The sequence below is a fragment of the Triticum aestivum genome, chromosome 7B (assembly GCF_018294505.1).
Source record: "Triticum aestivum cultivar Chinese Spring chromosome 7B, IWGSC CS RefSeq v2.1, whole genome shotgun sequence".
Taxonomy (NCBI): Eukaryota; Viridiplantae; Streptophyta; class Magnoliopsida; order Poales; family Poaceae; genus Triticum; species Triticum aestivum.
The window spans coordinates 93,847,810-93,872,962 of record NC_057813.1 but is presented as its reverse complement, the minus strand read 5'-3'; the positions used below and the strand labels follow the sequence as shown (position 1 = coordinate 93,872,962).

The 25,153-nt window shown below is 44.3% G+C and overlaps 2 protein-coding genes across 2 annotated transcripts; one reads left to right on the top strand and one right to left on the bottom strand.

Moving 5' to 3' along the window:
- Positions 1–3,899: 3,899 nt before the first annotated feature.
- LOC123160049 (SNW/SKI-interacting protein A) lies at positions 3,900–5,260 on the bottom strand. The gene is made up of 2 exons (XM_044577873.1): positions 4,266–5,260; positions 3,900–4,135 (listed from the first exon to the last, which is right to left on the bottom strand). The coding sequence occupies exons 1-2, from the start codon at positions 5,208–5,210 to the stop codon at positions 4,067–4,069; spliced, it is 1,014 nt and encodes a 337-aa protein (XP_044433808.1). The 5' UTR covers positions 5,211–5,260; the 3' UTR covers positions 3,900–4,066.
- Positions 5,261–8,718: 3,458 nt separating this feature from the next.
- Positions 8,719–10,632, top strand: LOC123159749 (protein CURVATURE THYLAKOID 1A, chloroplastic). The gene is made up of 5 exons (XM_044577568.1): positions 8,719–8,919; positions 9,029–9,150; positions 10,035–10,139; positions 10,222–10,293; positions 10,381–10,632. Exons 1-5 carry the CDS (start codon positions 8,775–8,777, stop codon positions 10,450–10,452), a joined length of 516 nt encoding a protein of 171 aa, XP_044433503.1. The 5' UTR covers positions 8,719–8,774; the 3' UTR covers positions 10,453–10,632.
- Positions 10,633–25,153: the final 14,521 nt, after the last annotated feature.

The following is a 25,153-nucleotide window of genomic DNA, read 5'->3' as shown; positions in this document are numbered from 1 at the left end:
ACTATTAAAGGAGGATCGAACGTCGTGATGGTTCGACCACATCCCCACCTCCCTCCTTCGTACGACAACCATCGCGCGCGAGGGCTATGCCCGCAGCAGCCCAAAAATCCAACTCCAAATCAGCCCACGCACAGAAAACCACGACCAAGAAAAAAACAGTTCGGCTCAACCCACAAATGAGATGCATGGCATTAATGCGGTAAGAAAACACTGAAAAATAGCCACGACCGACTCCCCACGACGCACGCCCCAACTCTCTCCAACCCCCTCCTCTTCTTTCTTAGTTGGAGTCAGCCCAACTCCTCCAACCCCATCGATTCCAATCTCATCTCTCCAGAGAAACTTCAGTGGACTCGGTCGTGGCGACGAGGGGTGATGGCTCGCCCTCTCACCGTTGAGTCCTGCTCCGTCTCTGCCCTCCATCCACTTGCTCCAAGACGTCTTCCGCGGCCGGCAGCTTCCCCGATTTGGGGTTGTGGCAGCTGTGAATTATGCGAGGAGGGTGTGCGTCCTCCTGTATGAGAATCCGACGGGTCGTCTTCATCGCAGGCGGCTACGGCGAGGACCAACAGCTCGAACTTGACGCCCTTTGCCTCCGTCAAGGACAGTGTCACAGGTGCGTAGATCTTTGATCTTTTCCTTCAATGCCATTGTCTGATTGTCTCCGTTCCTGTGAAACCAGTATTCCGCCTGGCCGGCGCTTTCGCTCGATGGCAAAACGAACACATAGCAAACCTGGTTTGCCTTAAGGGGTTAAATCAGCTAACAATGTAGCTAGCTAGCTTTGCCTTGAGATGGATCCAATTGGTGGATTGATTGATCGACTAGCAGGTGGATTCTATTGATCGACTAGCAACGCACGCGCACACTGGTATGTGACGTATTTACTGTTTATACTTCAACTCACGGTGATAAAACCTAGGAGCTACATGTATCACCTTTCTAAGTAGAATTAGAATTTCTATATTACTTTGGACAAGCAATCGTTGGTGAAATCTGGCTATATGCATGTGAGATCTATAGGCACCCAACAGAGAGAACTATCCAAGCTGCTGATTTCACCATTTTATCTAGAGTTCTAGACTCATTGTGCTAATTCAAGTAGTGCTAAGCAATCATCTAACCTAACTATTAGTCTATTACTAGATTTATTGATATAGTTCATGTTTTGCTGCTTTTCCATTTTTTGCGAATGGAGCGGATTCTGAAATCGCATGTGTTCAATTAGGTTTTGATCGGTCAGCTTGAGTAGTAATTGTTTTTATTGTCCCATTTGTTCTTTCATATAGGCTACCTTGCTATGTTGTACTATAAGATACTTCATATAGGAGGTCAAGCTTAAGGTACAATTCTCAACTTGTCGAGAATCATGATAATCATGATATTTGCCTGCTTCAAAATGCTCCCTGAGGTGTTAGTTGACAGTCCTCTGAATATTATTTGCTTGTTGTTTTTTTTACAAAATTTGACCATTTGTGCAGGCTTTTGTTCATCATGGATCGACCTTAGTCTTAACGATTACCCTATCAAACATGCAACCCCTGTGATGTGGTGCTCAATCCTGCTATTTCTTAGTCCATTAGTTTTTATGCGTTTTAACCTTAGAGATTTTATTAATTTTCAGTTGGTTTCTAACTAGAGATGCACATAAATAACTTTGTTCTGATTTTCATAAAAGAAATATGGCATGCACCTAGCTAGAGGTTATTGACTATATGTTGCAACCCATTTTATTATGTTGGTCTTTCTTGACACCATTTTCTATTGTAGGTTATTGAACATAAACAACAAGAGAATGAACAGAAGTGTGTTTGGGTGAGGCCCGGATACAACATCTCACTTCTTGTTTTTGGAAATCATATATACTTAATTCCAAGAGGTCACCAGCTAAAGGGATGGTACAATATGATTTATTTTTTTGTCACTAAGCTTGACAATATCTCACCAACTGTAGTAGTAATGTGACTCGATCTGTAGGTTGTGCTTGGCAATGAAATAGAAATTTTGCTGCTAAGGTATCAAGGTACGGACAAAAATATTGCCTGTTTTCGTTTGTATGGTTGTGGTCATAGTCTATTTTATGCCTGTATAATTTTTTGTGGTTGTGAACTATATTTAGCTCCACGTAGAAATCGAAGATTAATCTTGTTTAATCCTTTGAGTGTATACTAAAGTTCCTGTTACTCTAGCAAGCAATTAATTGACTTACCGAAGAACTACATGGAAGAGAGATATGTTTGATTTGTTTTGAACTGATTGCAAGAAATATATGTATGGCACCTACAACTCTGTTCTCAAAACATATAGGAAAATGTATGGAGATGGCACGCCGGCCGGAGTTTTGGCCGTTCGCCCGCTACCACGCGCTCCTGTTTCCGCAAGCCCCGCAAATCGCGCTGCCCTGCTGCAGGCCAATCTCATCTGCGAGGCCGCTCTCTACCCTTGCATCCCCACCCCCTCCCCACCCCCTGTTGCAGCCCAATTTCGCCGGCGAGGCCGTCGTCCACCCCCGCATCGACCCCTACCTCGCTGCAGCCCAATCTCACTGGTGAGGTCGTCGTCCTTCGCATGGCCGGCGATTCTCCTAGCTCACCATCTCCAGTTCCTCTCCGCACGGCCAGCGATAGCTCCTAGCTCACCATCTCGGCAAGGTACACCCAAGGCACGAGAAGCTGTGACGACGGGGTGCACCTGACATGGGGATGGGATGGGCGAGGACATCACCGGAGCTGCAAGCTACAACCGGCATCACAAATTGCTACAACCGGCGTCCTTGTTCGCTACATGCTATCATGAAGATGCATCGCGTGGAACAAAAATCTACAACTGGCAAAAGAAAAATCTACAACTCGCTGACCATTTTGCTGCAAGCGGCGAAGGTGAAGATGCGGACAGCGAAGGTGAGCATCGGGGCTGCGACGATGGGCCGTGGCCTGTGGAAGCTGCAAACTCATGCGCCAGTGCTGCAACCGCCCTAGAAAAAGCTACAACCAGCGGCCAGTTTTTGTTGCATCGGCGACGGTGATTTTTTTGGCATGTGAGGTAGATGACTGCTACTGGCGACCAAGGAAGATGCATCCCGCTGGAGAAAATGCTACAACCGGCAACAGAAAAAGCTACAACTCGCGGCTATATATGTTGCAAGCGGCGATTTTGAAGTTTTGGCCGCCGATGCTACGACCAAAAAAGCTGGAACTGGCGATTTCTTTTGCTACCATCGTCGGAGCAAAAAAACGTGACATCGGCGATCCAAGAGAGGTTGTAACGACGAGCAGCTGGGTACTGCGACGAGCGGCAACGGTGAGGGACAGGACGCGGGTGCTTTCGCGTCTCGCCGGAGCACACACTCACGGTGGCTAGGGCAGGGACATGTCACTGGCGGATCTGAACCAAGACGCGTGCGCGGGGCAGAGGGGGAAGAAGATCATGACATGGGGGAAGGCGGATCGGACGGCCCCTGCCTGCTGGATCGGGCGGCAGGAGGCCGACCGGCCCAAATTTGGGTTGGCGCACCGGCGCGTATCACCGCTCAAACATATTGTTATGAAATATTTGATTTATTTTGAGCAATGTCTCATGTCTAAGTCTATTGTTCCGTGGCAACGCACGGGCATTCAGCTAGTATCACTAACGTCAATATATTTTGGATTGCGCTGGATTTTGCTGTTCCCGCAAAACAATTGGGTTATCTTGGCAAAGGAACAAAAGTACCTTGTAAAAGATCCGTGGGGAAGATGGAGCCTGATCAAAGCAATGACAATGTTTTTGAGACTGCTCTGAACCTACAGAAGTTTATCTGATACTCCCTCCGTTTCAAAATATTTGTCTTTTTAGAGATTTCAACAAGTGACTACATACGAAGAAAAATGAGTGAATCTACACTCTAAAATATGTCTACATACCTCCGTATATTGTAGTTTATTTGAAATGTCTAGAAAGACAATTATTTAGGAACGTAGGGAGTACATATGAAACGGGAACCCAAACTGAAACAATAACAATCTAGCATTAGTTAGATGAATCACCGACATTACCAGCAACACATGCGGGTCGAATCCTGATCATACTATGAGATGTGTAGCATCGATCCTAGCAGTTCGTCCAGATTGAAATCATCCATGCCTAGACAGGCAAACTGAAGCATATGGAAACATGAAACTGAATTTCAGCAAAAGAGAGGCATATACGTTTCAATAACAGTACCAAAAACCATGAGATCAATTTCTTGGTGGTAAGGAAGATCAGTGCTCCTTCCCCTTCTTCACCTGAGACATAAACTGGTCGAGGCCGAAGGGGTCGCCGCCCTTCTCCGGCTCGTCATGCCCGACCGGCCTCTCCCTCTTGACACCAGCCCTGATCTTCGGTGCTCCGCCGGAGAGACCCTTGTCTGGTTTGGACCTGCCCGTCTTGGCAAGCCGCTGCCTGTCGGCATTGCCGTGCATGTCAGAGCCGCCTTGCTTTGCTTTGGGCTGCAGGCCGCGCGGCTCCTCCCGGACAGGGGCCGCCGGAGAAGATTCAGCGTCGGCTCTGTTCGTGGCGCGCGCCACCTTGGCGAGCCGTCGCAGCTGCTTCTCCCGCCGCTCCTTCTCCTTCATCTGCAGCTCCTGCTGCATCTTCTTCCGCATCAAGACGGCCTCCCTGGCCTTCTTCTCCGCGACGTACAGCGCCTCCGCGAGCATGGCGAAGTTGCTCGCTATCTGATCGCCCCGCGTCCCCCGGCCATCCGACGTCGCCAACTGCCGCTTGTCGAGCGGGATCGAGTACCCCTTGGGGTTCTTCCAGTCGGAGACGCACGGCGGGATCTTCCAGTCGGCTTGGTCCCTCCGCGAGGGCGCCCGAGGCGGCGAACTCCGTACCGGCACCGGCGGCGGCCGGGACGGCCGGGGCAGCCGTCTGAACTTTATCATGGGCGGATCCAACGGGTCGGTTGAGATCTCCGATAACCTGATGATCCTCTCCGCCGCGCCCGAGTTGGACGCCGTGGACTCCGGCGCTGGAACGTACCTGATGAAGGCCGGCCGGACACGATTGTGCGGTTGGATGTCCGCGCCGGGCCGCTCGGTGGCGAGGCGGGCGAAAAGGGCCTTTTCCAAGGCGGCTTTCGTCCTTGCGGTCACAGCCTCATAGTCCACTTCGTAGTCGTCGTCGTCGGAGATCATTGGCACATCGTCGCCGGGGCGGGAGGACGCGATCTTCGATGCGGATTCCATGGCGAATCTTAGGGCTTTGGGAGATTGGGATTACCGGACGTTTAGATACACGGATATATATATAGATCGAGGATCAAAGAGTCGGTTCGGTTCGGCTCCGTTACAAAAACGCCAATCTACGAGGCCTGGACAGTTTCGGCCTACTCTATCTAAACCCAAGTTCAACTCGGACGGCAAGCCCAAGTCCGCGGTCCGTTATTAGAGTTATTATAAAAACATATATTTCCTAGTAGAAAAACAAAAATCAGCAGCGCTGCTGCAGACAGTACTCCCTATACGCCGCTCCGTGCGGCAAATTACCTCCCCTCCGCACAAGACACGCCCGACTTTAGCAGTCCGTACTGTAGCAACTGCTTTAAAATTTTGAACACATGTTTTTGAAAAACAAACAATTTTTTAATTTTCTAAATACATTCACAAATTTTGAACTTCATTGAAAAAGCAAACAACATTGGATTTCTCAATTTCATTTTAAAAATGTAACAAATTTTTAATTCATTTTTTAAATGAACATTAATGTTTCTTGAAAACTGTGAACAGTTTTTTAAATTCAAATCCAATTTGAAAACCAGAAAATTTTCTGAAAAATCTCGGAATATTTCTTGAAATACTGAATTTATTTTTTGGAATTCACCAAACATTTTTGAAAAAAATGATATGTTTCCTAAAAAGGAAAGACAACAAATGAAAAAAAATACTTACCAGAACCTTCTAGAAGGTCCCCAAAACCAGTAAAAGCCTGGAGGAAACTTCTGGATCATTCGTAAAACCAGAGCGTACGCTGCTAAAATAGACTGGCGTGCGAAGCCCGGGCAATATGACGCTAAATGCGTCAAATAAGGTTTACTGGTGCAGACAACCCGCCCTGCCGTTTTTAATCCCCACGTAGGTCCAGGAATTTGGGAACATATCTGGTGCAATGTTGAATTTGATGCTAGCAGTGCAGCCGATCTCCATATCTCACTTTCTAAATATTGAAGTATGACGCCTATATACTGTAGTATAAAATTTTAGATTCAGATTCGAAATACATAGGTTTTTTTTAGGGGTGAAATACATAGGTACGATTGACAAAAGACAAATCATGTTATGAATAGCTAATGCAAGCTGGGCCTTGAATTCAGCACATTTTCTATATAATATTGAATTTCTCCTTTTTGTTTTCTAAAGCTATATTTTCAAATTGGATTTCACATTTTGTGGTATCACAGATTCTGGTTGCTAGTACAACATACTTTTGTTTGGATTTTATGAAATTTATAAATAGGTTTTAATTAACTACGTGCGCAGGTAGCGCAAGATGGCCGGGTGCACTTGATATTTCCCCAGGAATACGAGTGCGGATATGCGTTGCTTGGTGCGACATAAAGCGTACGCATGCCTCCAGGTTCCCTACTAATGGGACGGCCCAAGGAGCATCTAGGTTAGGTGGTTTTTCCCTCTGTTATTCTATATTTTCTATGTTGTTTTGTTTATCTTTTCCAATACATATATTCAGCAAAATAAATAAGATTGCAAAATTCAAGAAGCATGAATTTCAAAAATGTTAGCGCGGTGTAAATTTTTTTATCATAATTTCAAAGAAAATGCTGATAAAATTTGTAATGTTTTCGAGAAAAAATAAATTCACGGGTTTAAAAAAATGTAAGTGACATTATAGATAATTGCTAATCATGTATTTATAAAATGTTAAATGGATATAAAAAAGTTCCTCAACTATAAAAAAATGTGGAACGTGTATGAAAAATAATGTAGAAATCAAACCTATATTTAAAAAGTTACTAAACATATATTAAAAAATGTTCCTGGTGTATGTATGAAAAAAAAGTAGATATCAAAACATATAATAAAAAAAATGTAATCATGTATTTAAAAATTGAGATATGTATGGAAAATATTGACACGAAAAAATATATTTTCTGAATGCTAACAATGTATTTCAAATTTTCAAACATGTATAAATATATTCCTGATGTATACAAAAAATGTACCTTTTATATGAAAAATTATATGTGTTGAAAAAATATAAATTAAAAATAATAAAAATCAGGTAAAGAAAAACAATGAAAATCAGAAAGAAAACACTCAGATAAAAAATAACATAAAAACCTGATGAAAACCAAAGAAAATGGATGAAAATTAAATAAAACACGGTAAAGGACAAGAAAGTAAAAAACAAATTAATACAGAAGAAAGTTGGTGAGAAATTTAAAGAAAACACATAGAAAAGGAACAAAAACAAAAAAACCAACGAAAATCGAAGTAGATCGATAGAAGACAACAAAGAAAGAAAATAGTAAAATCTGAACCGGTCCAACTAGTGTACAATAGAAGAAGAGAAGAAAAATAAACTGAGCGAGCGACCACAGCGATTGTGCAAGCTAAAACCCACTAATGGACCAGCGTAGTAGAACAGCAACCGCCACCGATGAAGAGTAACGTAGATCGAAAGGATCCAACCTGAAGACACATGAACAAAGACGAACTACGACCCGATCCGAGCAAATCCACCAAGGACAGATCCGCCGGAGACACACCTCAACACGCCCACAAACAGTGTTAGACACACCATCAGGACGGAGGCTAGGTGGGAGAGCATTATTCCATCTTCAGGGAGTTGCATCGTTTCGTCTTCCCGAGTAGGACACAAACCCTAAGAAAAAATAAAGAAACAACTGGAAACAGAGACCTCCGCCCGCAAGGGCTGAGATCCACCGCGTCGCCATGGCCCTAAGGCCAACAGAGACGAAGCGGACCAGCGGCGGCGCCCGCGGGTGGCAAGAAAACCCTAGACTTTTTTTGGGGAGGAGACTTGTTTATCTAAGGTAGAAGGTGACTAACGCAATAAAAAATTTCAGGTGTCAGAAAATAGCAAAATCATAAAAGTTTAGGTGTTTGTTTGGACTTGTGCAAAAACCCAAACAAAAAGTGTCATAGCCATCACATGAGCATGCTATAGACTGTTGAGATACATTCCAAATATGGTTAAGAAGCACCAAATACACAGGGTGATAGCCGTCACAAGGACATGCTGTGGACAGCTGAGAGGCATTCCAAAAATGATGGCAGCACATATGTATGCTTAACAAAAAAAAACATGTTTGCATAAGTAAGCCCAAACAAATACAGTAGGATCGTAGCTGTGACAAGCACATGCTCCGGACACCAGGTGTGCTGCAATTCATGGTTGGTAGAGAGGCATCTCAAAAAGAACGGTCAGTAGTAGAAACGCACAGGTATACATAAATAAACCGCGACAAAAGTTGGCATGGCTACACTCCAAACGCAGTAGAAACGCACAGGCATACATAAGCTGTCACACGGGCATGCTACGGTCAGTTCAAGAAAACTCCAAGGATAGTAGAAACACACATACATACTCACAAACAAAGCCAAGCAAACTCTTCTAAAAAAACAAAAAAGGCCAGACGAACTCTCTCAGAAAACAATTAAGAAAAGCCAAACAAAGCAGTGGGAACGCGGGTGTATATATAGAGCGCCGCGAAAGCATCACCCTCACAGCCTCGGCAGACGCTCGAACTGCGACGGAACAAAGCTGACGCAATGGCGGCCTTGCTCTGCATCAGCACCCCGGCCGCCGTCGCCCTTCCCCGCCTCCCGCGCCGACGCGCACCCCTGTGCGATGTCGCGCTCACCGCTCCGGTGCCTGCCGGTCTCTCCCTCCGCCGCCGCGGCCTCCCAACTACTGGTCTCGCTCGGGAACACAACAAGACGCTCTCACGCTCATCGGTTTTACCGCCCGAACGGATGAAAGCCTAACCGGAGGATTCTTTTGTTGTTGCGGTGTGTTTTTACAGGGCTACGCTGCTCCGGCACGGAGGTGGGGGTTACGGAGGCAATAAGGATGGCTGCGGCCGCGCCGTTCGGGCACAACTTGGTGGCGGTGGACATCGCCGGAGACGAGGTGGCTGCCAACAAGGTGACTTTCCTGCTTTGCGCGTGACTTGTTTGTTGTATTGCGTCAAAGGTACTTTTGTGGTTATGTTTAGACGGAGCGTGGGGGAGTTGTTGTGGATCTTGGTGTGGAGTTATACAAAAAGAAATACACAATAGCTAGTAGTACATGCCAGTCACCTCGCTTTTGAATTTGGGTCAATCGATTTCGCTAGAAGGGAGAAACAGTCGGAGGGGAAGAAGAAGCTTGCTGGTAGGCTACCCCATCATCTATCTTAGGGTGAGGGTGGGGGAGGCAGCACGGTGGTGATGCAAGTTCGCCGGAGAAAAACCGGTCATCGCCCGGGGCTAGAGGGATGGCCCGGGGCGGCAGTTTAAGGGAGGGTGGTGCGGCGAGGCGGTCGCAGGAGCGCCATCGGCCGCCGGGGGGGGGGGGGGGGAGCAGGCGGCGGAGGAAGAAGAACACGAGCGATCTGTTATTAGGGAGGAGGAAGAAGACATAATTTGGACTATTCCTTTTTGATCCAACGCTTGAGATTGATCCTGCCAAAATCGACTGTTCCAAAAGAAATTTTCAGTCGCCGGGCTCCTACCCATTCCCAAAGAAATATTACAATCTGACTTTGATTATTATTATTATTATTATTATTATTATGTACTCCTAGAATTGAGCTAGTACGGTTGTGAACATGTTTAGAAGGATGAATTTGTGGGCCCTAAATTTTGCAAGGCAATAAAACAGTTTAACCTAACTGAAGCTTTTATAGTTTATAGTTTTCAGTAGAAACATGAATTTGTGCATCCCGCTAGGCTGTATATCATTTGCAGAAACAAATTAATATGGTTTGTTATACAATATTTCTTTGCACATGTGGTTGATTCTTCTAATTGTTTGTTGAAATGCTCCAGTTGGGCTTGAAGGAGATGGCCACATATGTCATATATGGCACCGGTGCTTTCTTTGCCGGATGGGTTTTGTCCGCTGTTGTTTCAGCAATTGACTCCATCCCCTTGGTCAGTAGTCATTAGATCTCTGGATGAATGTAAAATTCTTCTGCCATCATAGATCTTTAACTGATTGTGATCCTGCCCTCAGCTCCCAAGAATACTGGAGATGGTGGGCCTCGGATACACGGTTTGGTTCAGCTCACGGTATCTTCTTTTCAAGGTATGTATCTATTTGCTTCATAAGTACTTCCTTTTGGTGCGCACTCTACTATGTTCAACCTCTTCACCACTTATTTACCACTTGCAGGACAACAGAGAGGAATTGTTTGCCAAAGCTTATGATCTCAAAATGAGAATTGTTGGATCCGGTGATGCATGATGTGTTCACATATGGTTGGACGGCTGAGTGTAATAACTTCTCTCTCGTTTTGGGAGAAATACTAAGTTGTGTGTTTCAAACATATGTTACTGAGTTTGTGATGTAGTGTCTGTTATGTTTGAACTATTCGGAGAAAAATGTATGTCGTGCTTTCTAGAGAAAATGTGGTGTATGTGATAACTGGAATAAGCAAGTAAGACCCATGTAGGACATGGCTAGGACAAATAATCCCAACATTGCCCCTTTTATGCAGAGCAAACATGAAAGCTTATGGGAGGTTGGTGTGATATGGTGTCTATGGTTTATCCAACCCAAAAGTAGTCTATGGTGTGTATGGTTTATCCAACCCAGAGGTAATCCTAGCCTATTTTAGGAATTAGGCCTAAGGATGTAAATGGGTAAGCGAAGAAGCCCGCATATAACTAAATCTAAATACATTGTATACTAATTTAACCTTGATGACACCGAAATTTTCGCTAATCCTGACAAAGACAAGCTCTAGGCCCTGTGCCACATCCTCGATGCCTTAGTCGGGGCGACTAACCTTAGAACAAACCCACTCAAGATGGAGGTCTTCCCCTTTTGTCATGACCACGTTGACACACTATTTGTTTTTCCAGCTAGATTGGCTTCCTTCCTGGCAAATATCTTAGTCTCCCCCTCCGCTTCCGGTGTCTTCGTCGGGTGGACTTACAACCGACCGCTCATCTATAAGTTCAGAGCCTCATTACTTCTATGAACTAGAGAATACCACGCATGTTGCAACGGAATTGAGTATATAGTTTCTAAATACTGTGTAGAAATATTAATTCAAACATTACGATTTAAACTATGTGAAAGATTTCTACATAAGCAAAAAAACTTAGCATAAAAATTGTGCATGTCACAATTAAATGCAATGTGATTTAAAATCCACTTAGAATGCACTAACACACATTGCATGGTAGAGGATTCTCATGTGTAGAATCAGACGGGCACTAGTGGGTCAAGCTAGTAAATCCAACGGCTAGAACAATTTTGATGTTGTGAAAGCATGCATGTTGAGATAATTAGAAGTAGTAGGGATCACTCTCTTTGGTACAATATAGGACTCTCCTATCTAAATGGCAAAGAAGTTTTCATATTTCCACCTTTTCTTATTAGAGGGGCGACCGATTGTTGATCTATCAAACGGGGTAAACTAATGTAATTATGAAATTGTAGGTGCTTGCGGTGGGACAGATGCGACTCCCCTCATAAATAATGGGTGTCATAACACGCAGAAGGGGGAGGGGGTCTTACGGCTGCGACTAAATCGGTCGTCACTGTGATGGTCATTTCTAGCACATGGTTGTCATCTTGCTAGGTAAAGAAAAAGATGTACAAGATGGCGTGGGGATTTATCTGGAAGGTTGATGATGACAAGTAGCTAGAGGCGGGTAGTTAAGTGGAAGATGGTGCGCAACCCGTAAAATCTTGGTGACAGGTGGCTGGCCTTGACCGCTTTGGTTGGGCCCCACACCTTTGTTAGCATTGGTTCGTGCGGACCGACCCGATTGACCTTGGACAGGAACTAGGCTCCCTTGTAATGAGTCTACCATGTAACTCTTCTGGGCCTCAACTACTATCACTATAGGAGATGGAAAAGCGAATTAGTATTTTGAAAGACATATGAGCTTGGGATACAGCACTATGCAACCGCGGTCCAGGGCTCTTCAAAATTGCAACCATGAATAATAGGACTATGCACTAGGAGCCGGAGGGGGAGGGGTAAATGGATAGCAATAGTTGCCCGCTTAAACAACCTAGCACGGCTCAGTGAATTCATTGATATTTGATAGCTTCTCCAAGAATCCAATTGAAGGAAATATGCCCTAGAGGCAATGATAAAGTTATTATTTATTTACTTATTTCATGATAAATGTTTATTATTCATGTTAGAATTGTATTAACCAGAAACATAATACATGTGTGAATGCATAGACAAACATAGTGTCACTAGTATGCCTCTACTTGACTAGCTCGTTAGTCAAAGATGGTTAAGTTTCCTAACCATAGACATGAGTTGTCATTTGATTAACGGGATCACATCATTAGGAGAATGATGTGATTGACTTGACCCATTCCGTTAGCTTAGCACTTGATCGTTTAGTATGTTGCTATTGCTTTCTTCATGACTTATACATGTTCCTATGACTATGAGATTATGCAACTCCCGTTTACCGGAGGAACACTTTGTGTGCTACCAAACGTCACAACGTAACTGGGTGATTATAAAGGTGCTCTACAGGTGTCTCTGAAGGTACTTGTTGAGTTGGCGTATTACGAGATTAGGATTTGTCACTCCGATTGTTGGAGAGGTGTCTCTGGGCCCTCTCGGTAATGCACATCACTGTAAGCCTTGCAAGCAATGTGACTAATCAGTTAGTTGCGGGATGATGCATTACATAACGAGTCAAGAGACTTGCCGGTAACAAGATTGAACTAGGTATTGAGATACCGACGATCGAATCTCGGGCAAGTAACATACCGATGACAAAGGGAACAACGTATGTTGTTATGTGGTTTGACCGATAAAGATCTTCGTAGAATATGTGGGAGCCAATATGAGGATCCAGGTTCCGCTATTGGTTATTGACCGGAGATGTGTCTCGGTCATGTCTACATAGTTCTCGAACCCGTAGGGTCCGCACGCTTAACGTTCGGTGATGATTTATATTATGAGTTATGTGTTTTGATGTAACGAAGGTAGTTCGGAGTCCCGGATGAGATCGGGGACATGACGAGGAGTCTCGAAATGGTCGAGACGTAAAGATCGATATATTGGACAACTATATTCGGACATTGGAAAGGTTCCGAGTGATTCGGGTATTTATCGGAGTACCGGAGAGTTACGGGAATTTGCCCGGGAGTATATGGGCCTTATTGGGCTTTAGGGAAAGAGAGAGGGGAGGCTGTGCCCCCCCCAAGGCCTAGTCCGAATTGGTCTAGGGGGAGGGGCTGCGCCCCCTCCTTCCTTCTCTTCTCTTTTCCCTTTCCTTGACTCCTACTCCTACTACTTGGAAACGGGGGAATCCTACTCCCGGTGGGAGTATCTCCTCTAGGGCGCGCCATAGGGGGGCCGACCATCCCCCTCCTCCACTCCTTTATATACGGGGGCAGGAGGGCACCTCTAGACACACAAGTTGATCTGTTGATCTCTCCCAGCCGTGTGCGGTGCCCCCCTCCACCATATTCCACCTCGGTCATATCGTAGCGGTGCTTAGGCAAAGCCCTACGTCGGTAGCAACATCATCACCTTCATCACACCGTCGTGCTGGCAGAACTCTCCCATGAAGCTCTGCTGGATCGGAGTTCGCGGGACGTCATCGAGCTGAATGTGTGCTGAACTCGGAGGTGCCGTACGTTCGGTACTTGGATCGGTCGGATCGTGAAGACGTATGACTACATCAACCGCGTTGTGCTAACGCTTCCGCTTACAGTCTACGAGGGTACATGGATAACAATCTCCCCTCTCGTTGTTATGCATCACCATGATCTTGCGTGTGCGTAGGAATTTTTTTGAAATTACTACGTTCCCCAACAGTGGCATCCGAGCCAGGTTTATGCGTAGATGTTATATGCACGAGTAGAACACAAGTGAGTTGTGGGCGATACAAGTCATACTGCTTACCAGCATGTCATACTTTGGTTCGGCGGTATTGTTGGATGAAGCGGCCCGGACCAACATTATGCGTACGTTTATGCCAGACAGGTTCTACCGACGTGCTTTGCGCACAGGTGGCTGGCGGGTATCAGTTTCTCCAACTTTAGTTGGACCGAGTGTGACTATGCCCGGTCCTTGAGAAGGTTAAAACAACACTAACTTGACGAACTATCGTTGTGGTTTTGATGCGTAGGTAAGAACGGTTCTTGCTCAGCACATAGCAGCCACGTAAAACTTGCAACAACAAAGTAGAGGTCGTCTAACTTGTTTTTGCAGGGCATGCTGTGATGTGATATGGTCAAGACATGATGCTAAATTTTATTTTATGAGATGATCATGTTTTGTAACAGAGTTATCGGCAACTGGCAGGAGCCATATGGTTGTCGCTTTATTGTATGCAATGCAATTGCCCTGTAATTGCTTTACTTTATCACTAAGCGGTAGCGATAGTCGTAGAAGCAATAGTTGGCGAGACGACAACGATGCTACGATGGAGATCAAGGTGTCGCGCCGGTGACGATGGTGATCATTGCGGTGCTTCGGAGATGGAGATCACAAGCACAAGATGATGATGGCCATATCATATCACTTATATTGATTGCATGTGATGTTTATCCTTTATGCATCTTATTTTGTTTTGATTGACAGTAGCATTATAAGATGATCTCTCACTAAATTTCAAGGTAAAAGTGTTCTCCCTGAGTATGCACTGTTGCCAAAGTTCATCATGCCGAGACACCATGTGATGATCGGGTGTAGTAAGCTCTAGGTTCATCTACAACGGGTGCAAGCCAGTTTTGCACACGCAGAATACTCGGGTTAAACTTTACGAGCCTAGCATATGCAGATATGGCCTCGGAACACTGAGACCAAAAGGTCGAGCGTGAATCATATAGTAGATATGATCAACATAGTGATGTTCACCATTGAAAACTACTCCATTTCACATGATGATCGGTTATGGTTTAGTTGATTTGGATCACGTGATCACTTAGATGATTAGGGAGATGTTTATCTAAGTGGGAGTTCTTAAGAAATATGATTATTTGAACTTAAATTTATCATGAACTTAGTCCTGATAGTATTTTGCAAATTATGTTGTAGATCAATAGCTCGCGTTGTTGCTTCCCTATGTTTTATATGTGTTCCTAGAGAAAACTAAGTTGAAAGATGATAGTAGCAATGATGCGGACTGGATCCGTGATTTGAGGTTTATCCTCATTGCTGCACAGAAGAATTATGTCCTTGATACACCGCTAGGTGACACACCTATTGCAGGAGCAAATGCAGACGTTATGAAGGTTTGGCTAGCTCAATATGATGACTACTTGATAGTTTAGTGCACCATGCTTAACGGCTTAGAATCGGGACTTCAAAGACATTTTGAACGTCATGGACCATATGGGATGTTCCAAGAGTTGAAGTTAATATTTCAAGCAAATACCCGAGTTAAGAGATATGAAGTCTCTAACAAGTTCTATAGCTGAAAGATGGAGGAGAATAGCTCAAGCAGTGAGCATGTGCTCAGATTGTCTGGGTACTACAATCGCTTGAATCAAGTGGGAGTTAATCTTCCAGATGAGATAGTGATTGACAGAGTTCTCTAGTCACCATCACTAAGTTACTGGAACTTCGTGATGAACTATAGTATGCAAGGGATGACGAAATCGATTCTCGAGCTCTTTGTGATGTTGAAATCGACGAAGGTAGAAATCAAGAAAGAGCATCAAGTGTTGATGATTGACAAGACCACTAGTTTCAAGAAAAGGGCAAAGGGAAAGAAAGGGAACTTCAAGTAGAATGGCAAGCAAGTTGTCACTCCCGTGAAGAAGCCCAAAGCTGGACCAAAGCCTGAAACTGAGTGCTTCTACTGCAAAGGAAATGGTCACTGGAAGTGGAAATTCCCTGAATAATTAGTGGATAAGAAGGATGGCAAAGTGAAAAAGGGTATATTTGATATACAAGTTATTGATGTGTACCTTACTAGTGTTTATAGTAGTCCCTGGGTATTTGATACTTGTTCGGTTGCTAAGATTAGTAACTCGAAATAGGAGTTACAGAATAAACAAAGACTAGTTGGGGGTGAAGTGACGATGTATGTTGGAAGTGGTTCCAAGATTGATATGATCATCATCGCACTCTCCCTATACTTACGAGATTAGTGTTGAACCTAAATAGATGTTATTTGGTGTTTGCGTTGAGCATAAAATATGATTAGATCATATTTATTGCGATACGATTATTCATCTAAGACAGAGAATAAATTGTTATTCTGTTTACATGAATAAAACCTTCTATGGTCATACACCCAATGTTGATTGTTTATAGAATCTTGATCGTAGTGATACACATATTCATAATATTGATGCCAAAAGATGCAAAATTAATAATGATAGTGCAACATATTTGTGGCACTGCCGTTTGGGTCATATCGGTGTAAAGCGCATGAAGAAACTCCATAAAGATGGATTTTTGGAATCACTTGGTTATGAATCATTTGATGCTTGCGAACCATGCCTTTTGGGCAAGATGACTAAAACTCCATTCTCCGGAGGCAATGATAAAGTTATTATTTATTTCCTTATTTAATGATGAATGTTTATTATTCATGTTAGAAATTGTATTAACCAGAAACATAATACATGTGTGAATGCATAGACAAACATAGTGTCACTAGTATGCCTCTACTTGACTAGCTCGTTAATCAAAGATGGTTAAGTTTCCTAACCATAGACATGAGTTGTCATTTGATTAACAGGATCACATCATTAGGAGAATGATGTGATTGACTTGACCCATTCCGTTAGCTTAGCACTTGATCGTTTAGTATCTTCTATTGCTTTCTTCATGACTTATACATGTTCCTATGACTATGAGATTATGCAACTCCCGTTTATCGGAGGAACACTTTGTGTGCTACCAAACGTCACAACGTAACTGGGTAATTATAAAGGTGCTCTACAGGTGTCTCCGAAGGTACTTGTTGAGTTGGTGTATTTCGAGATTATGATTTGTCACTCCGATTGTCGGAGAGGTGTCTCTGGGCCCTCTCAGTAATGCACATCACTATAAGCCTTGCAAGCAATGTGACTAATCAGTTAGTTGCAGGATGATGCATTACATAACGAGTAAATAGACTTGTCGGTAACAAGATTGAACTAGGTATTGAGATAGCGACGATCGAATCTCGGGCAAATAACATACCGATGACAAAGGGAACAACATATGTTGTTATGCGGTTTGACCGATAAAGATCTTCGTAGAATATGTGGGAGCCAATATGAGCATCCAGGTTCCGCTATTGGTTATTGACCGGAGATGTGTCTTGGTCATGTCTACATAGTTCTCGAACCCGTAGGGTCCGCACGCTTAACGTTCGGTGATGATTTATATTATGAGCTATGTGTTTTGATGTAATGAAGGTAGTTCGGAGTCCTGGATGAGATCAGGGACATGACGAGGAGTCTCGAAATGGTCGAGACGTAAAGATCGATATATTGGATGACTATATTCGGACATCGAAAAGGTTCCGAGTGATTCGGGTATGTATCGGAGTACCGGAGAGTTACGGGAATTCGCCGGGGAGTATATGGGCCTTATTGGGCTTTAGGGGAAAGAGAGAGGGGAGGTTGCCCCCCCCCAAGGCCTAGTCCGAATTGGACTAGGGGGAGGGGCTGTGCCCCCTCCTTCCTTCTCTTCTCTTTTCCCTTTCCTTGACTCCTACTCCTACTACTTGGAAGGGGGGGGGATCCTACTCCCGGTGGGAGTAGGACTCCTCCAGGGCGCGCCATAGGAGGGCCGGCCTATTGGGGAACGTAGCAGAAATTCAAAAATTTTCCTACGTAACACCAAGATCTATCTATGGAGAGACCAGCAACGAGTAGAAAGAGAGTGCATCTACATACCCTTGTAGATCGCTAAGCGGAAGCGTTCAAGTGAACGGGGTTGATGGAGTCGTACTCGTCGTGATTCAAATCACCGATGATCAAGTGCCGAACGCACGGCACCTCCGCGTTCAACACACGTACAGCCCGGTGACGTCTCCCACGCCTTGATCCAGCAAGGAGAGAGGGAGAGGTTGAGGAAGACTCCATCCAACAGCAGCACAACGGCGTGGTGGTGGTGGAGGAGCGTGGCAATCCCGCAGGGCTTCGCCAAGCACCATGGGAGAAGAGGAGGAGGAGGAGAGGCAGGGCTGCACCAAGAGAGATCAAATCGCGTGTTATGGGCAGCCCCTAGGCCTCATATATATAGGGGAAGGGGAGGGCTGCGCCCTCTTTAGGGTTTCCCACCCCAAGGGGCGGCCCAGGGGCGGCCAGGGGAGGAGTCCTCCCCCCCCAAGGCACCTAGGAGGTGCCTTCCCCTGCTGGGACTCTTCCTTTAGGGTTTCCCCAGGCGCATGGGCCTCTTGGGGCTGGTGCCCTTGGCCCATGTAGGCCCAAGGCGCACCCCCTACAGCCCATGTGGCCCCCGGGGCAGGTGGCCCCACCCGGTGGGCCCCCGGGACCCTTCCGGTGGTCCCGGTACAATACCGATGACCCCGAAACTTGTCCCGATGGCCGAAACAGGACTTCCTATATATAAATCTTTACCTCCGGACCATTCCGGAACTCCTCGTGACGTCCGGGATCTCATCCGGGACTCCGAACAACATTCGGTAACCACATACAAGCTTCCTTTATAACCCTAGCGTCATCGAACCTTAAGTGTGTAGACCCTACGGGTTCGGGAGACATGCAGACATGACCGAGACGTTCTCCGGTCAATAACCAACAGCGGGATCTGGATACCCATGTTGGCTCCCACATGTTCCACGATGATCTCATCGGATGAACCACGATGTCAAGGACTTAATCAATCCCGTATTCAATTCCCTTTGTCTATCGGTATTTTACTTGCCCGAGATTCGATCGTCGGTATCCAATACCTTGTTCAATCTCGTTACCGGCAAGTCACTTTACTCGTTCCGTAACACATCATCCCGTGATCAACTCCTTGGTCACATTGCGCATATGATGATGTCCTACCGAGTGGGCCCAGAGATACCTCTCCGTTTACACGGAGTGACAAATCCCAGTCTCGATCCGCATAAAACAATAGATACTTTCGGAGATACCTGTAGTGCACCTTTATAGTCACCCAGTTACGTTGTGACGTTTGATACACCCAAAGCACTCCTACGGTATCCAGGAGTTACACGATCTCATGGTCAAAGGAAGAGATACTTGACATTGGCAAAGCTCTAGCAAACGAACTACACGATCTTTGTGCTAGTCTTAGGATTGGGTCTTGTCCATCACATCATTCTCCTAATGATGTGATCCCGTTATCAACGACATCCAATGTCCATAGCCAGGAAACCATGACTATCTGTTGATCACAACGAGCTAGTCAACTAGAGGCTCACTAGGGACATATTGTGGTCTATGTATTCACACGTGTATTACGATTTCCGGATAATACAGTTATAGCATGAATAAAAGACAATTATCATGAACAAGGAAATATAATAATAATACTTTTATTATTGCCTCTAGGGCATATTTCCAACAGTCTCCCACTTGCACTAGAGTCAATAATCTAGTTCACATCGCCATGTGATTAACACTCACAGGTCACATCGCCATGTGACTAATACCCAAGAGTTTACTAGAGTCAGTAGTCTAGTTCACATCACTATGTGATTAACACTCAATGAGTTTTATGTTTGATCATGTTGCTTGTGAGAGAGGTTTTAGTCAACGGGTCTGAACCTTTCAGATCCGTGTGTGCTTTACAAATCTCTATGTCATCTCCTAGATGCAGCTACCACGCTCTATTTGGAGCTATTCCAAATAACTGTTCTACTTGGAGCTATTCTAAATTGTTGCTCCATTATATGTATCCGGTATCTCTACTTAGAGCTATCCGGATAGGTGTTAAGCTTGCATCGACGTAACCTTTACGACGAACTCTTTTACCACCTCCATAATCGAGAAAATTCCTTAGTCCACTAGTTACTAAGGATAACTTTGACCGCTGTCTGTGAGCCATTCTTGGATCACTCTTGTACCCCTTGACTGACTCATGGCAAGGCACACTTCAGGTGCGGTACACAGCATAGCATACTGAAGAGCCTACGTCTTAAGCATAGGGGACGACCTTCGTCCTTTCTCTCTATTCTGCCGTGGTCGAGCTTTAAGTCTTAACTTCGTACCTTACAACTCAGGCAAGAACTCCTTCTTTGACTGGTCCATCTTGAACACCTTCAAGATCATGTCAAGGTATGTGCTCATTTGAAAGTATTAAGCATTTTGATCTATCCTTATAGATCTTGATGCTCAATGTTCAAGTAGCTTAATCCAGGCTTTCTATTGAAAAACACTTTCAAAATAACCCTATATGCTTTCCAGAAATTCTACATCATTTCTGATCAACATGTATTCATCAGAAATTCTATAGTGCTCCCACTCACTTCTTTGGAAATACAAGTTTCTCATAAACTTTGTACAAACCCAAAATCTTTGATCATCATCAAAGCATACATTCCAACTCCGAGATGCTCACTCCAGTCCTTAGAAGGATCGCTGGAGCTAGCATACCTTTTAGCATCCTTAGGATCGACAAAAACTTTCTGATTGTATTACATACAACCTTTCCTTACGAAAACTAGTAAGGAAACTTGTCTTGACATCCATCTGCCAGATTTCATAAATGCAGCTAATGCTAACATGATTCCGACGGACTTTAAGCATCGCTACGGATGAGAAAATCTCATCGTAGTCAACTCCTTGAACTTCTGAAAAACTTTTCGCCACAAGTCGAGCTTCATGGACGGTGACATTACCATCCACGTCCGTCTTCTTCTTAAAGATCCATTTATCTTAATGGCTTGCCGATCATCGGGCAAGTCCACCAAAGTCCATGGATCCGTTCTCGGATTTTATGGCATCGAGCCATTTATCGGAATCCGGGCCCACCATCGCTTCTCCATAGCTCGTAGGTTCATTGTTGTCCAGCAACATGACTTCCAAGACAGGATTACGTACCACTCTGAAGTAGTACGCATCCTTGTCATCCCACGAGGTTTGGTAGTGACTTGATCCAAAGTTTCATGATCAATATCATAAGCTTCCACTTCAATTGGTGTAGGTGCCACAGGAACAACTTCCTGTGCCCTGCCACACACTAGTTGAAGAGACGGTTCAATAACCTCATCAAGTCTCCACCATCCTCCCACTCAATTCTTTCGAGAGAAACTTTTCCTCGAGAAAGGACCCGATTCTAGAAACAATCCATATTGCTTTCGGATCTGAATTAGGAGGTATACCCAACTGTTTTGGGTTTCCTATGAAGATGCATTTTATCCGCTTTGGGTTCGAGCTTATCAACCTGAAACTTTTTCATATAAGCGTCGCAGCCCCAAACTTTTAAGAAACGACAACTTAGGTTTCTCTAAACCATAATTCATACGGTGTCATCTCATCGGAATTACGTGGTGCCCTATTTAAAGTGAATGTGGTTGTCTTTAATGCCTAACCCATGAACGATAGTGGTAATTCGATAAGAGATATCATGGTACGCACCATATCCAATAGGGTGCAACTATGATTTTCGGACACACCATCACACTATGGTGTTCCAGGCGGTATTAATTGCGAAACAATTTCCACAATGTCTTAATTGTGTGCCAAAACTCGTAACTCAGATATTCATCTCTATGATCATATCATAGACATTTTATCCTCTTGTCACAATGATCTGCTACTTCACTCTGAAATTACTTGAACCATTCAATAATTCAGACTTGTGTTTCATCAAGTAAATATTCTCAACATCTACTCGAATCATCTGTGAAGTAAGAACATAACGATATTCACTGCATGCCTCAGCACTCATTGGACTGCACACATCAAAATGTGTTACTTCCAACAAGTTGCTATCTTGTTCCATCTTATTGAAACCGAGGCTTTTCAGTCATCTTGCCTATGTGGTATGATTTGCATATCTCAAGTGATTCAAAATCAAGTGAGTCCGAACGGTCCATTTGCATGGAGCTTCTTCATGCATATATACCAATAGACATGGTTCGCATGTCTCAAACTTTTCAAAAATGAGTGAGTCCAAAGATCCATCAACATGGAGCTTCTTCATGCGTTTTATACCATTATGACTTACATGGCAGTGCCACAAGTAAGTGGTACTATCATTACTATCTTATATCTTTTGGCATGAAAATGTGTATCATTACGATCGAGATTCAATAAACCATTTATTTAGGTGCAAGACCATCGAAGGTATTATTCAAATAAATAGAGTAACCATTATTCTCCTTAAATGAATAACCGTATTGCGATAGACATAATCCAATCATGTCTATGCTCAACGCAAACACCAATCTCGGTGGTAGAGGGAGCGTGCGATGCTTGATCACATCAACCTTGGAAACACTTCCAACACATATCGTCAGCTCACCTTTAGCTAGTCTCCTTTTATTTCGTAGCTTTTTATTTCGAGTTACTAACACTTAGCAACTGAACCGGTATCTTAATACCCTGGTGCTACTAGGAGTACTAGTAAAGTACACATTAACATAATGTATATCCAATATACTTCTATCGACCTTGCCAGCCTTCTCATCTACCAAGTATCTAGGGTAATGCTGCTCCAGTAGCTGTTCCCCTTATTACAGAAGCACTTAGTCTCGGGTTTGGGTTCAACCTTGGGTTTCTTCACTAGTGCAGCAGCCGATTTGCCGTTTCATGAAGTATCCCTTCTTGCCCTTGCCCTTCTTGAAACTAGTGGTTTCACCAACCATCAACAATTGATGCTCCTTCTTGATTTCTACTTTCGCGGTGTCAAACAACGCGAATATTTCAAGGATCATCATATCTATCCCTGATATGTTATAGTTCATCACGAAGCTCTAGCAGCTTGGTGGTAATGACTTCGGAGAAACTATCACTATTTCATCTGGAAGATCAACTCCCACTTGATTCAAGTGATTGTTGCACTCAGACAATCTGAGCACAAGCTCAACGATTGAGCTTTTCTCCCTTAGTTTGTAGGCTAAGAAAATTGTCGGAGGTCTTATACCTCTTGACGTGGGCACGAGCCTGAAATCCCAATTTCAGCCCTCGAAACATCTCATATGTTCCGCGACGTTTCGAAAACGTCTTTGGTGCCTCTACTTAAACCATTTAACTGAACTATCACGTAGTTATCAAAACGTGTATGTTCGATGTTCGAAACATCCACAAACGACGTTTGGGGTTCAGCACACTGAGCAGTGCATTAAGGACATAAGCGTTCTAGTGTCCGCATAATCGCTACTGTCAACTTTCAACTATATTTTCTCTAGGAACATATCTAAAACACTAGAATTAAAGCGCGAGCTACGACATAATTTGCAAAAGGTCTTTTGACTATGTTCAGGATAATTAAGTTCATCTTATGAACTCCCACTCAGATAGACATCCCTCTGGTCATCTAAGTGATTACATGATCCGAGTCAACTAGGCCGTGTCCGATCATCACGTGAGACGGACTAGTCATCATCGGTGAACATCTTCATGTTGATCGTATCTACTATACAACTCACGCTCGACCTTTCGGTCTCCGTGTTCCGAGGCCATGTCTGCACATGCTAGGCTCGTCAAGTTAACCCTAAGTGTTTTCGCTGTGTAAAACTGTCTTACACCCGTTGTATGTGAACGTAAGAATCCATCACACCCGATCATCACGTGGTGCTTAGAAGCGACGAACTGTAGCAACGGTGCACAGTTAGGGGAGAACACTTCTTGAAATTTTGTAAGGGATCATCTTATTTACTACCGTCGTCCTAAGTAAACAAGATGCATAATCATAATAAACATCACATGCAATTATATAGTTGTGACATGATATGGCCAATATCATATAGCTCCATTGATCACCATCTTCGGGGCTCCATGATCATCTTGTCACCAGCATGACACCATGATCTCCATCATCATGATCTCCATCATCGTGTCTTCATGAAGTTGTCACGCCAACGACTACTTCTACTTCTATGACTAACGCGTTTAGCAATAAAGTAAAGTAAGTTACATGGCGTTCTTCAATGACACACAGGTCATACAAAAAATAAAGACAACTCCTATGGCTCCTGCCGGTTGTCATACTCATCGACATGCAAGTCGTGAATCCTATTACAAGAACATGATCAATCTCATACATCACATATCATTCATCACATTCTTCTGGCCATATCACATCACAAAGCATACCCTGCAAAAACAAGTTAGACGTCCTCTAATTGTTGTTTGCATGTTTTACGTGGCTGCTATGGGTTTCTAGCAAGAACGTTTCTTACCTATGCAAGACCACAACGTGATATGCCAATTGCTATTTACCCTTCATAAGGACCCTTTTCATCGAATCCGTTCCGACTAAAGTGGGAGAGACTGGCACCCGCTAGCCACCTTATGCACCAAGTGCATGTCAAACGGTGGAACCTGTCTCACGTAAGAGTACGTGTAAGGTCGGTCCGGGCCGCTTCATCCCACAATACCGTCGAAACAAGATTGGACTAGTAACGGTAAGAATATTGAACAACATCAACGCCCACAACTACTTTGTGTTCTACTCGTGCAAAGAATCTACGCAATAGACCTAGCTCATGATGCCACTGTTGGGGAACGTAGCAGAAATTCAAAAAATTTCCTACGTAACACCAAGATCTATCTATGGAGAGACCAGCAACGAGTAGAAAGAGAGTGCATCTACATACCCTTGTAGATCGCTAAGCGGAAGCGTTCAAGTGAACGGGGTTGATGGAGTCGTACTCGTCGTGATTCAAATCACCGATGATCAAGTGCCGAACGCACGGCACCTCCGCGTTCAACACACGTACAGCCCGGTGACGTCTCCCACGCCTTGATCCAGCAAGGAGAGAGGGAGAGGTTGAGGAATACTCCATCCAACAGCAGCACAACGGCGTGGTGGTGGTGGAGGAGCGTGGCAATCCCGCAGGGCTTCGCCAAGCACCATGGGAGA

Coding starts and splice junctions, on each gene's coding strand:
- LOC123160049 (XM_044577873.1), bottom strand. CDS start 5,210: ATGGAATCCGCATCGAAGATCGCGTCCTCCCGCCCCGGCGACGATGTG. Junction 4,136..4,265: donor TCGACCAGTTTATGTCTCAG/GTGAAGAAGGGG, acceptor CATATGCTTCAG/TTTGCCTGTCTAGGCATGGA.
- LOC123159749 (XM_044577568.1), top strand. CDS start 8,775: ATGGCGGCCTTGCTCTGCATCAGCACCCCGGCCGCCGTCGCCCTTCCC. Junction 9,151..10,034: donor ACGAGGTGGCTGCCAACAAG/GTGACTTTCCTG, acceptor GAAATGCTCCAG/TTGGGCTTGAAGGAGATGGC. Junction 10,140..10,221: donor CAATTGACTCCATCCCCTTG/GTCAGTAGTCAT, acceptor TCCTGCCCTCAG/CTCCCAAGAATACTGGAGAT.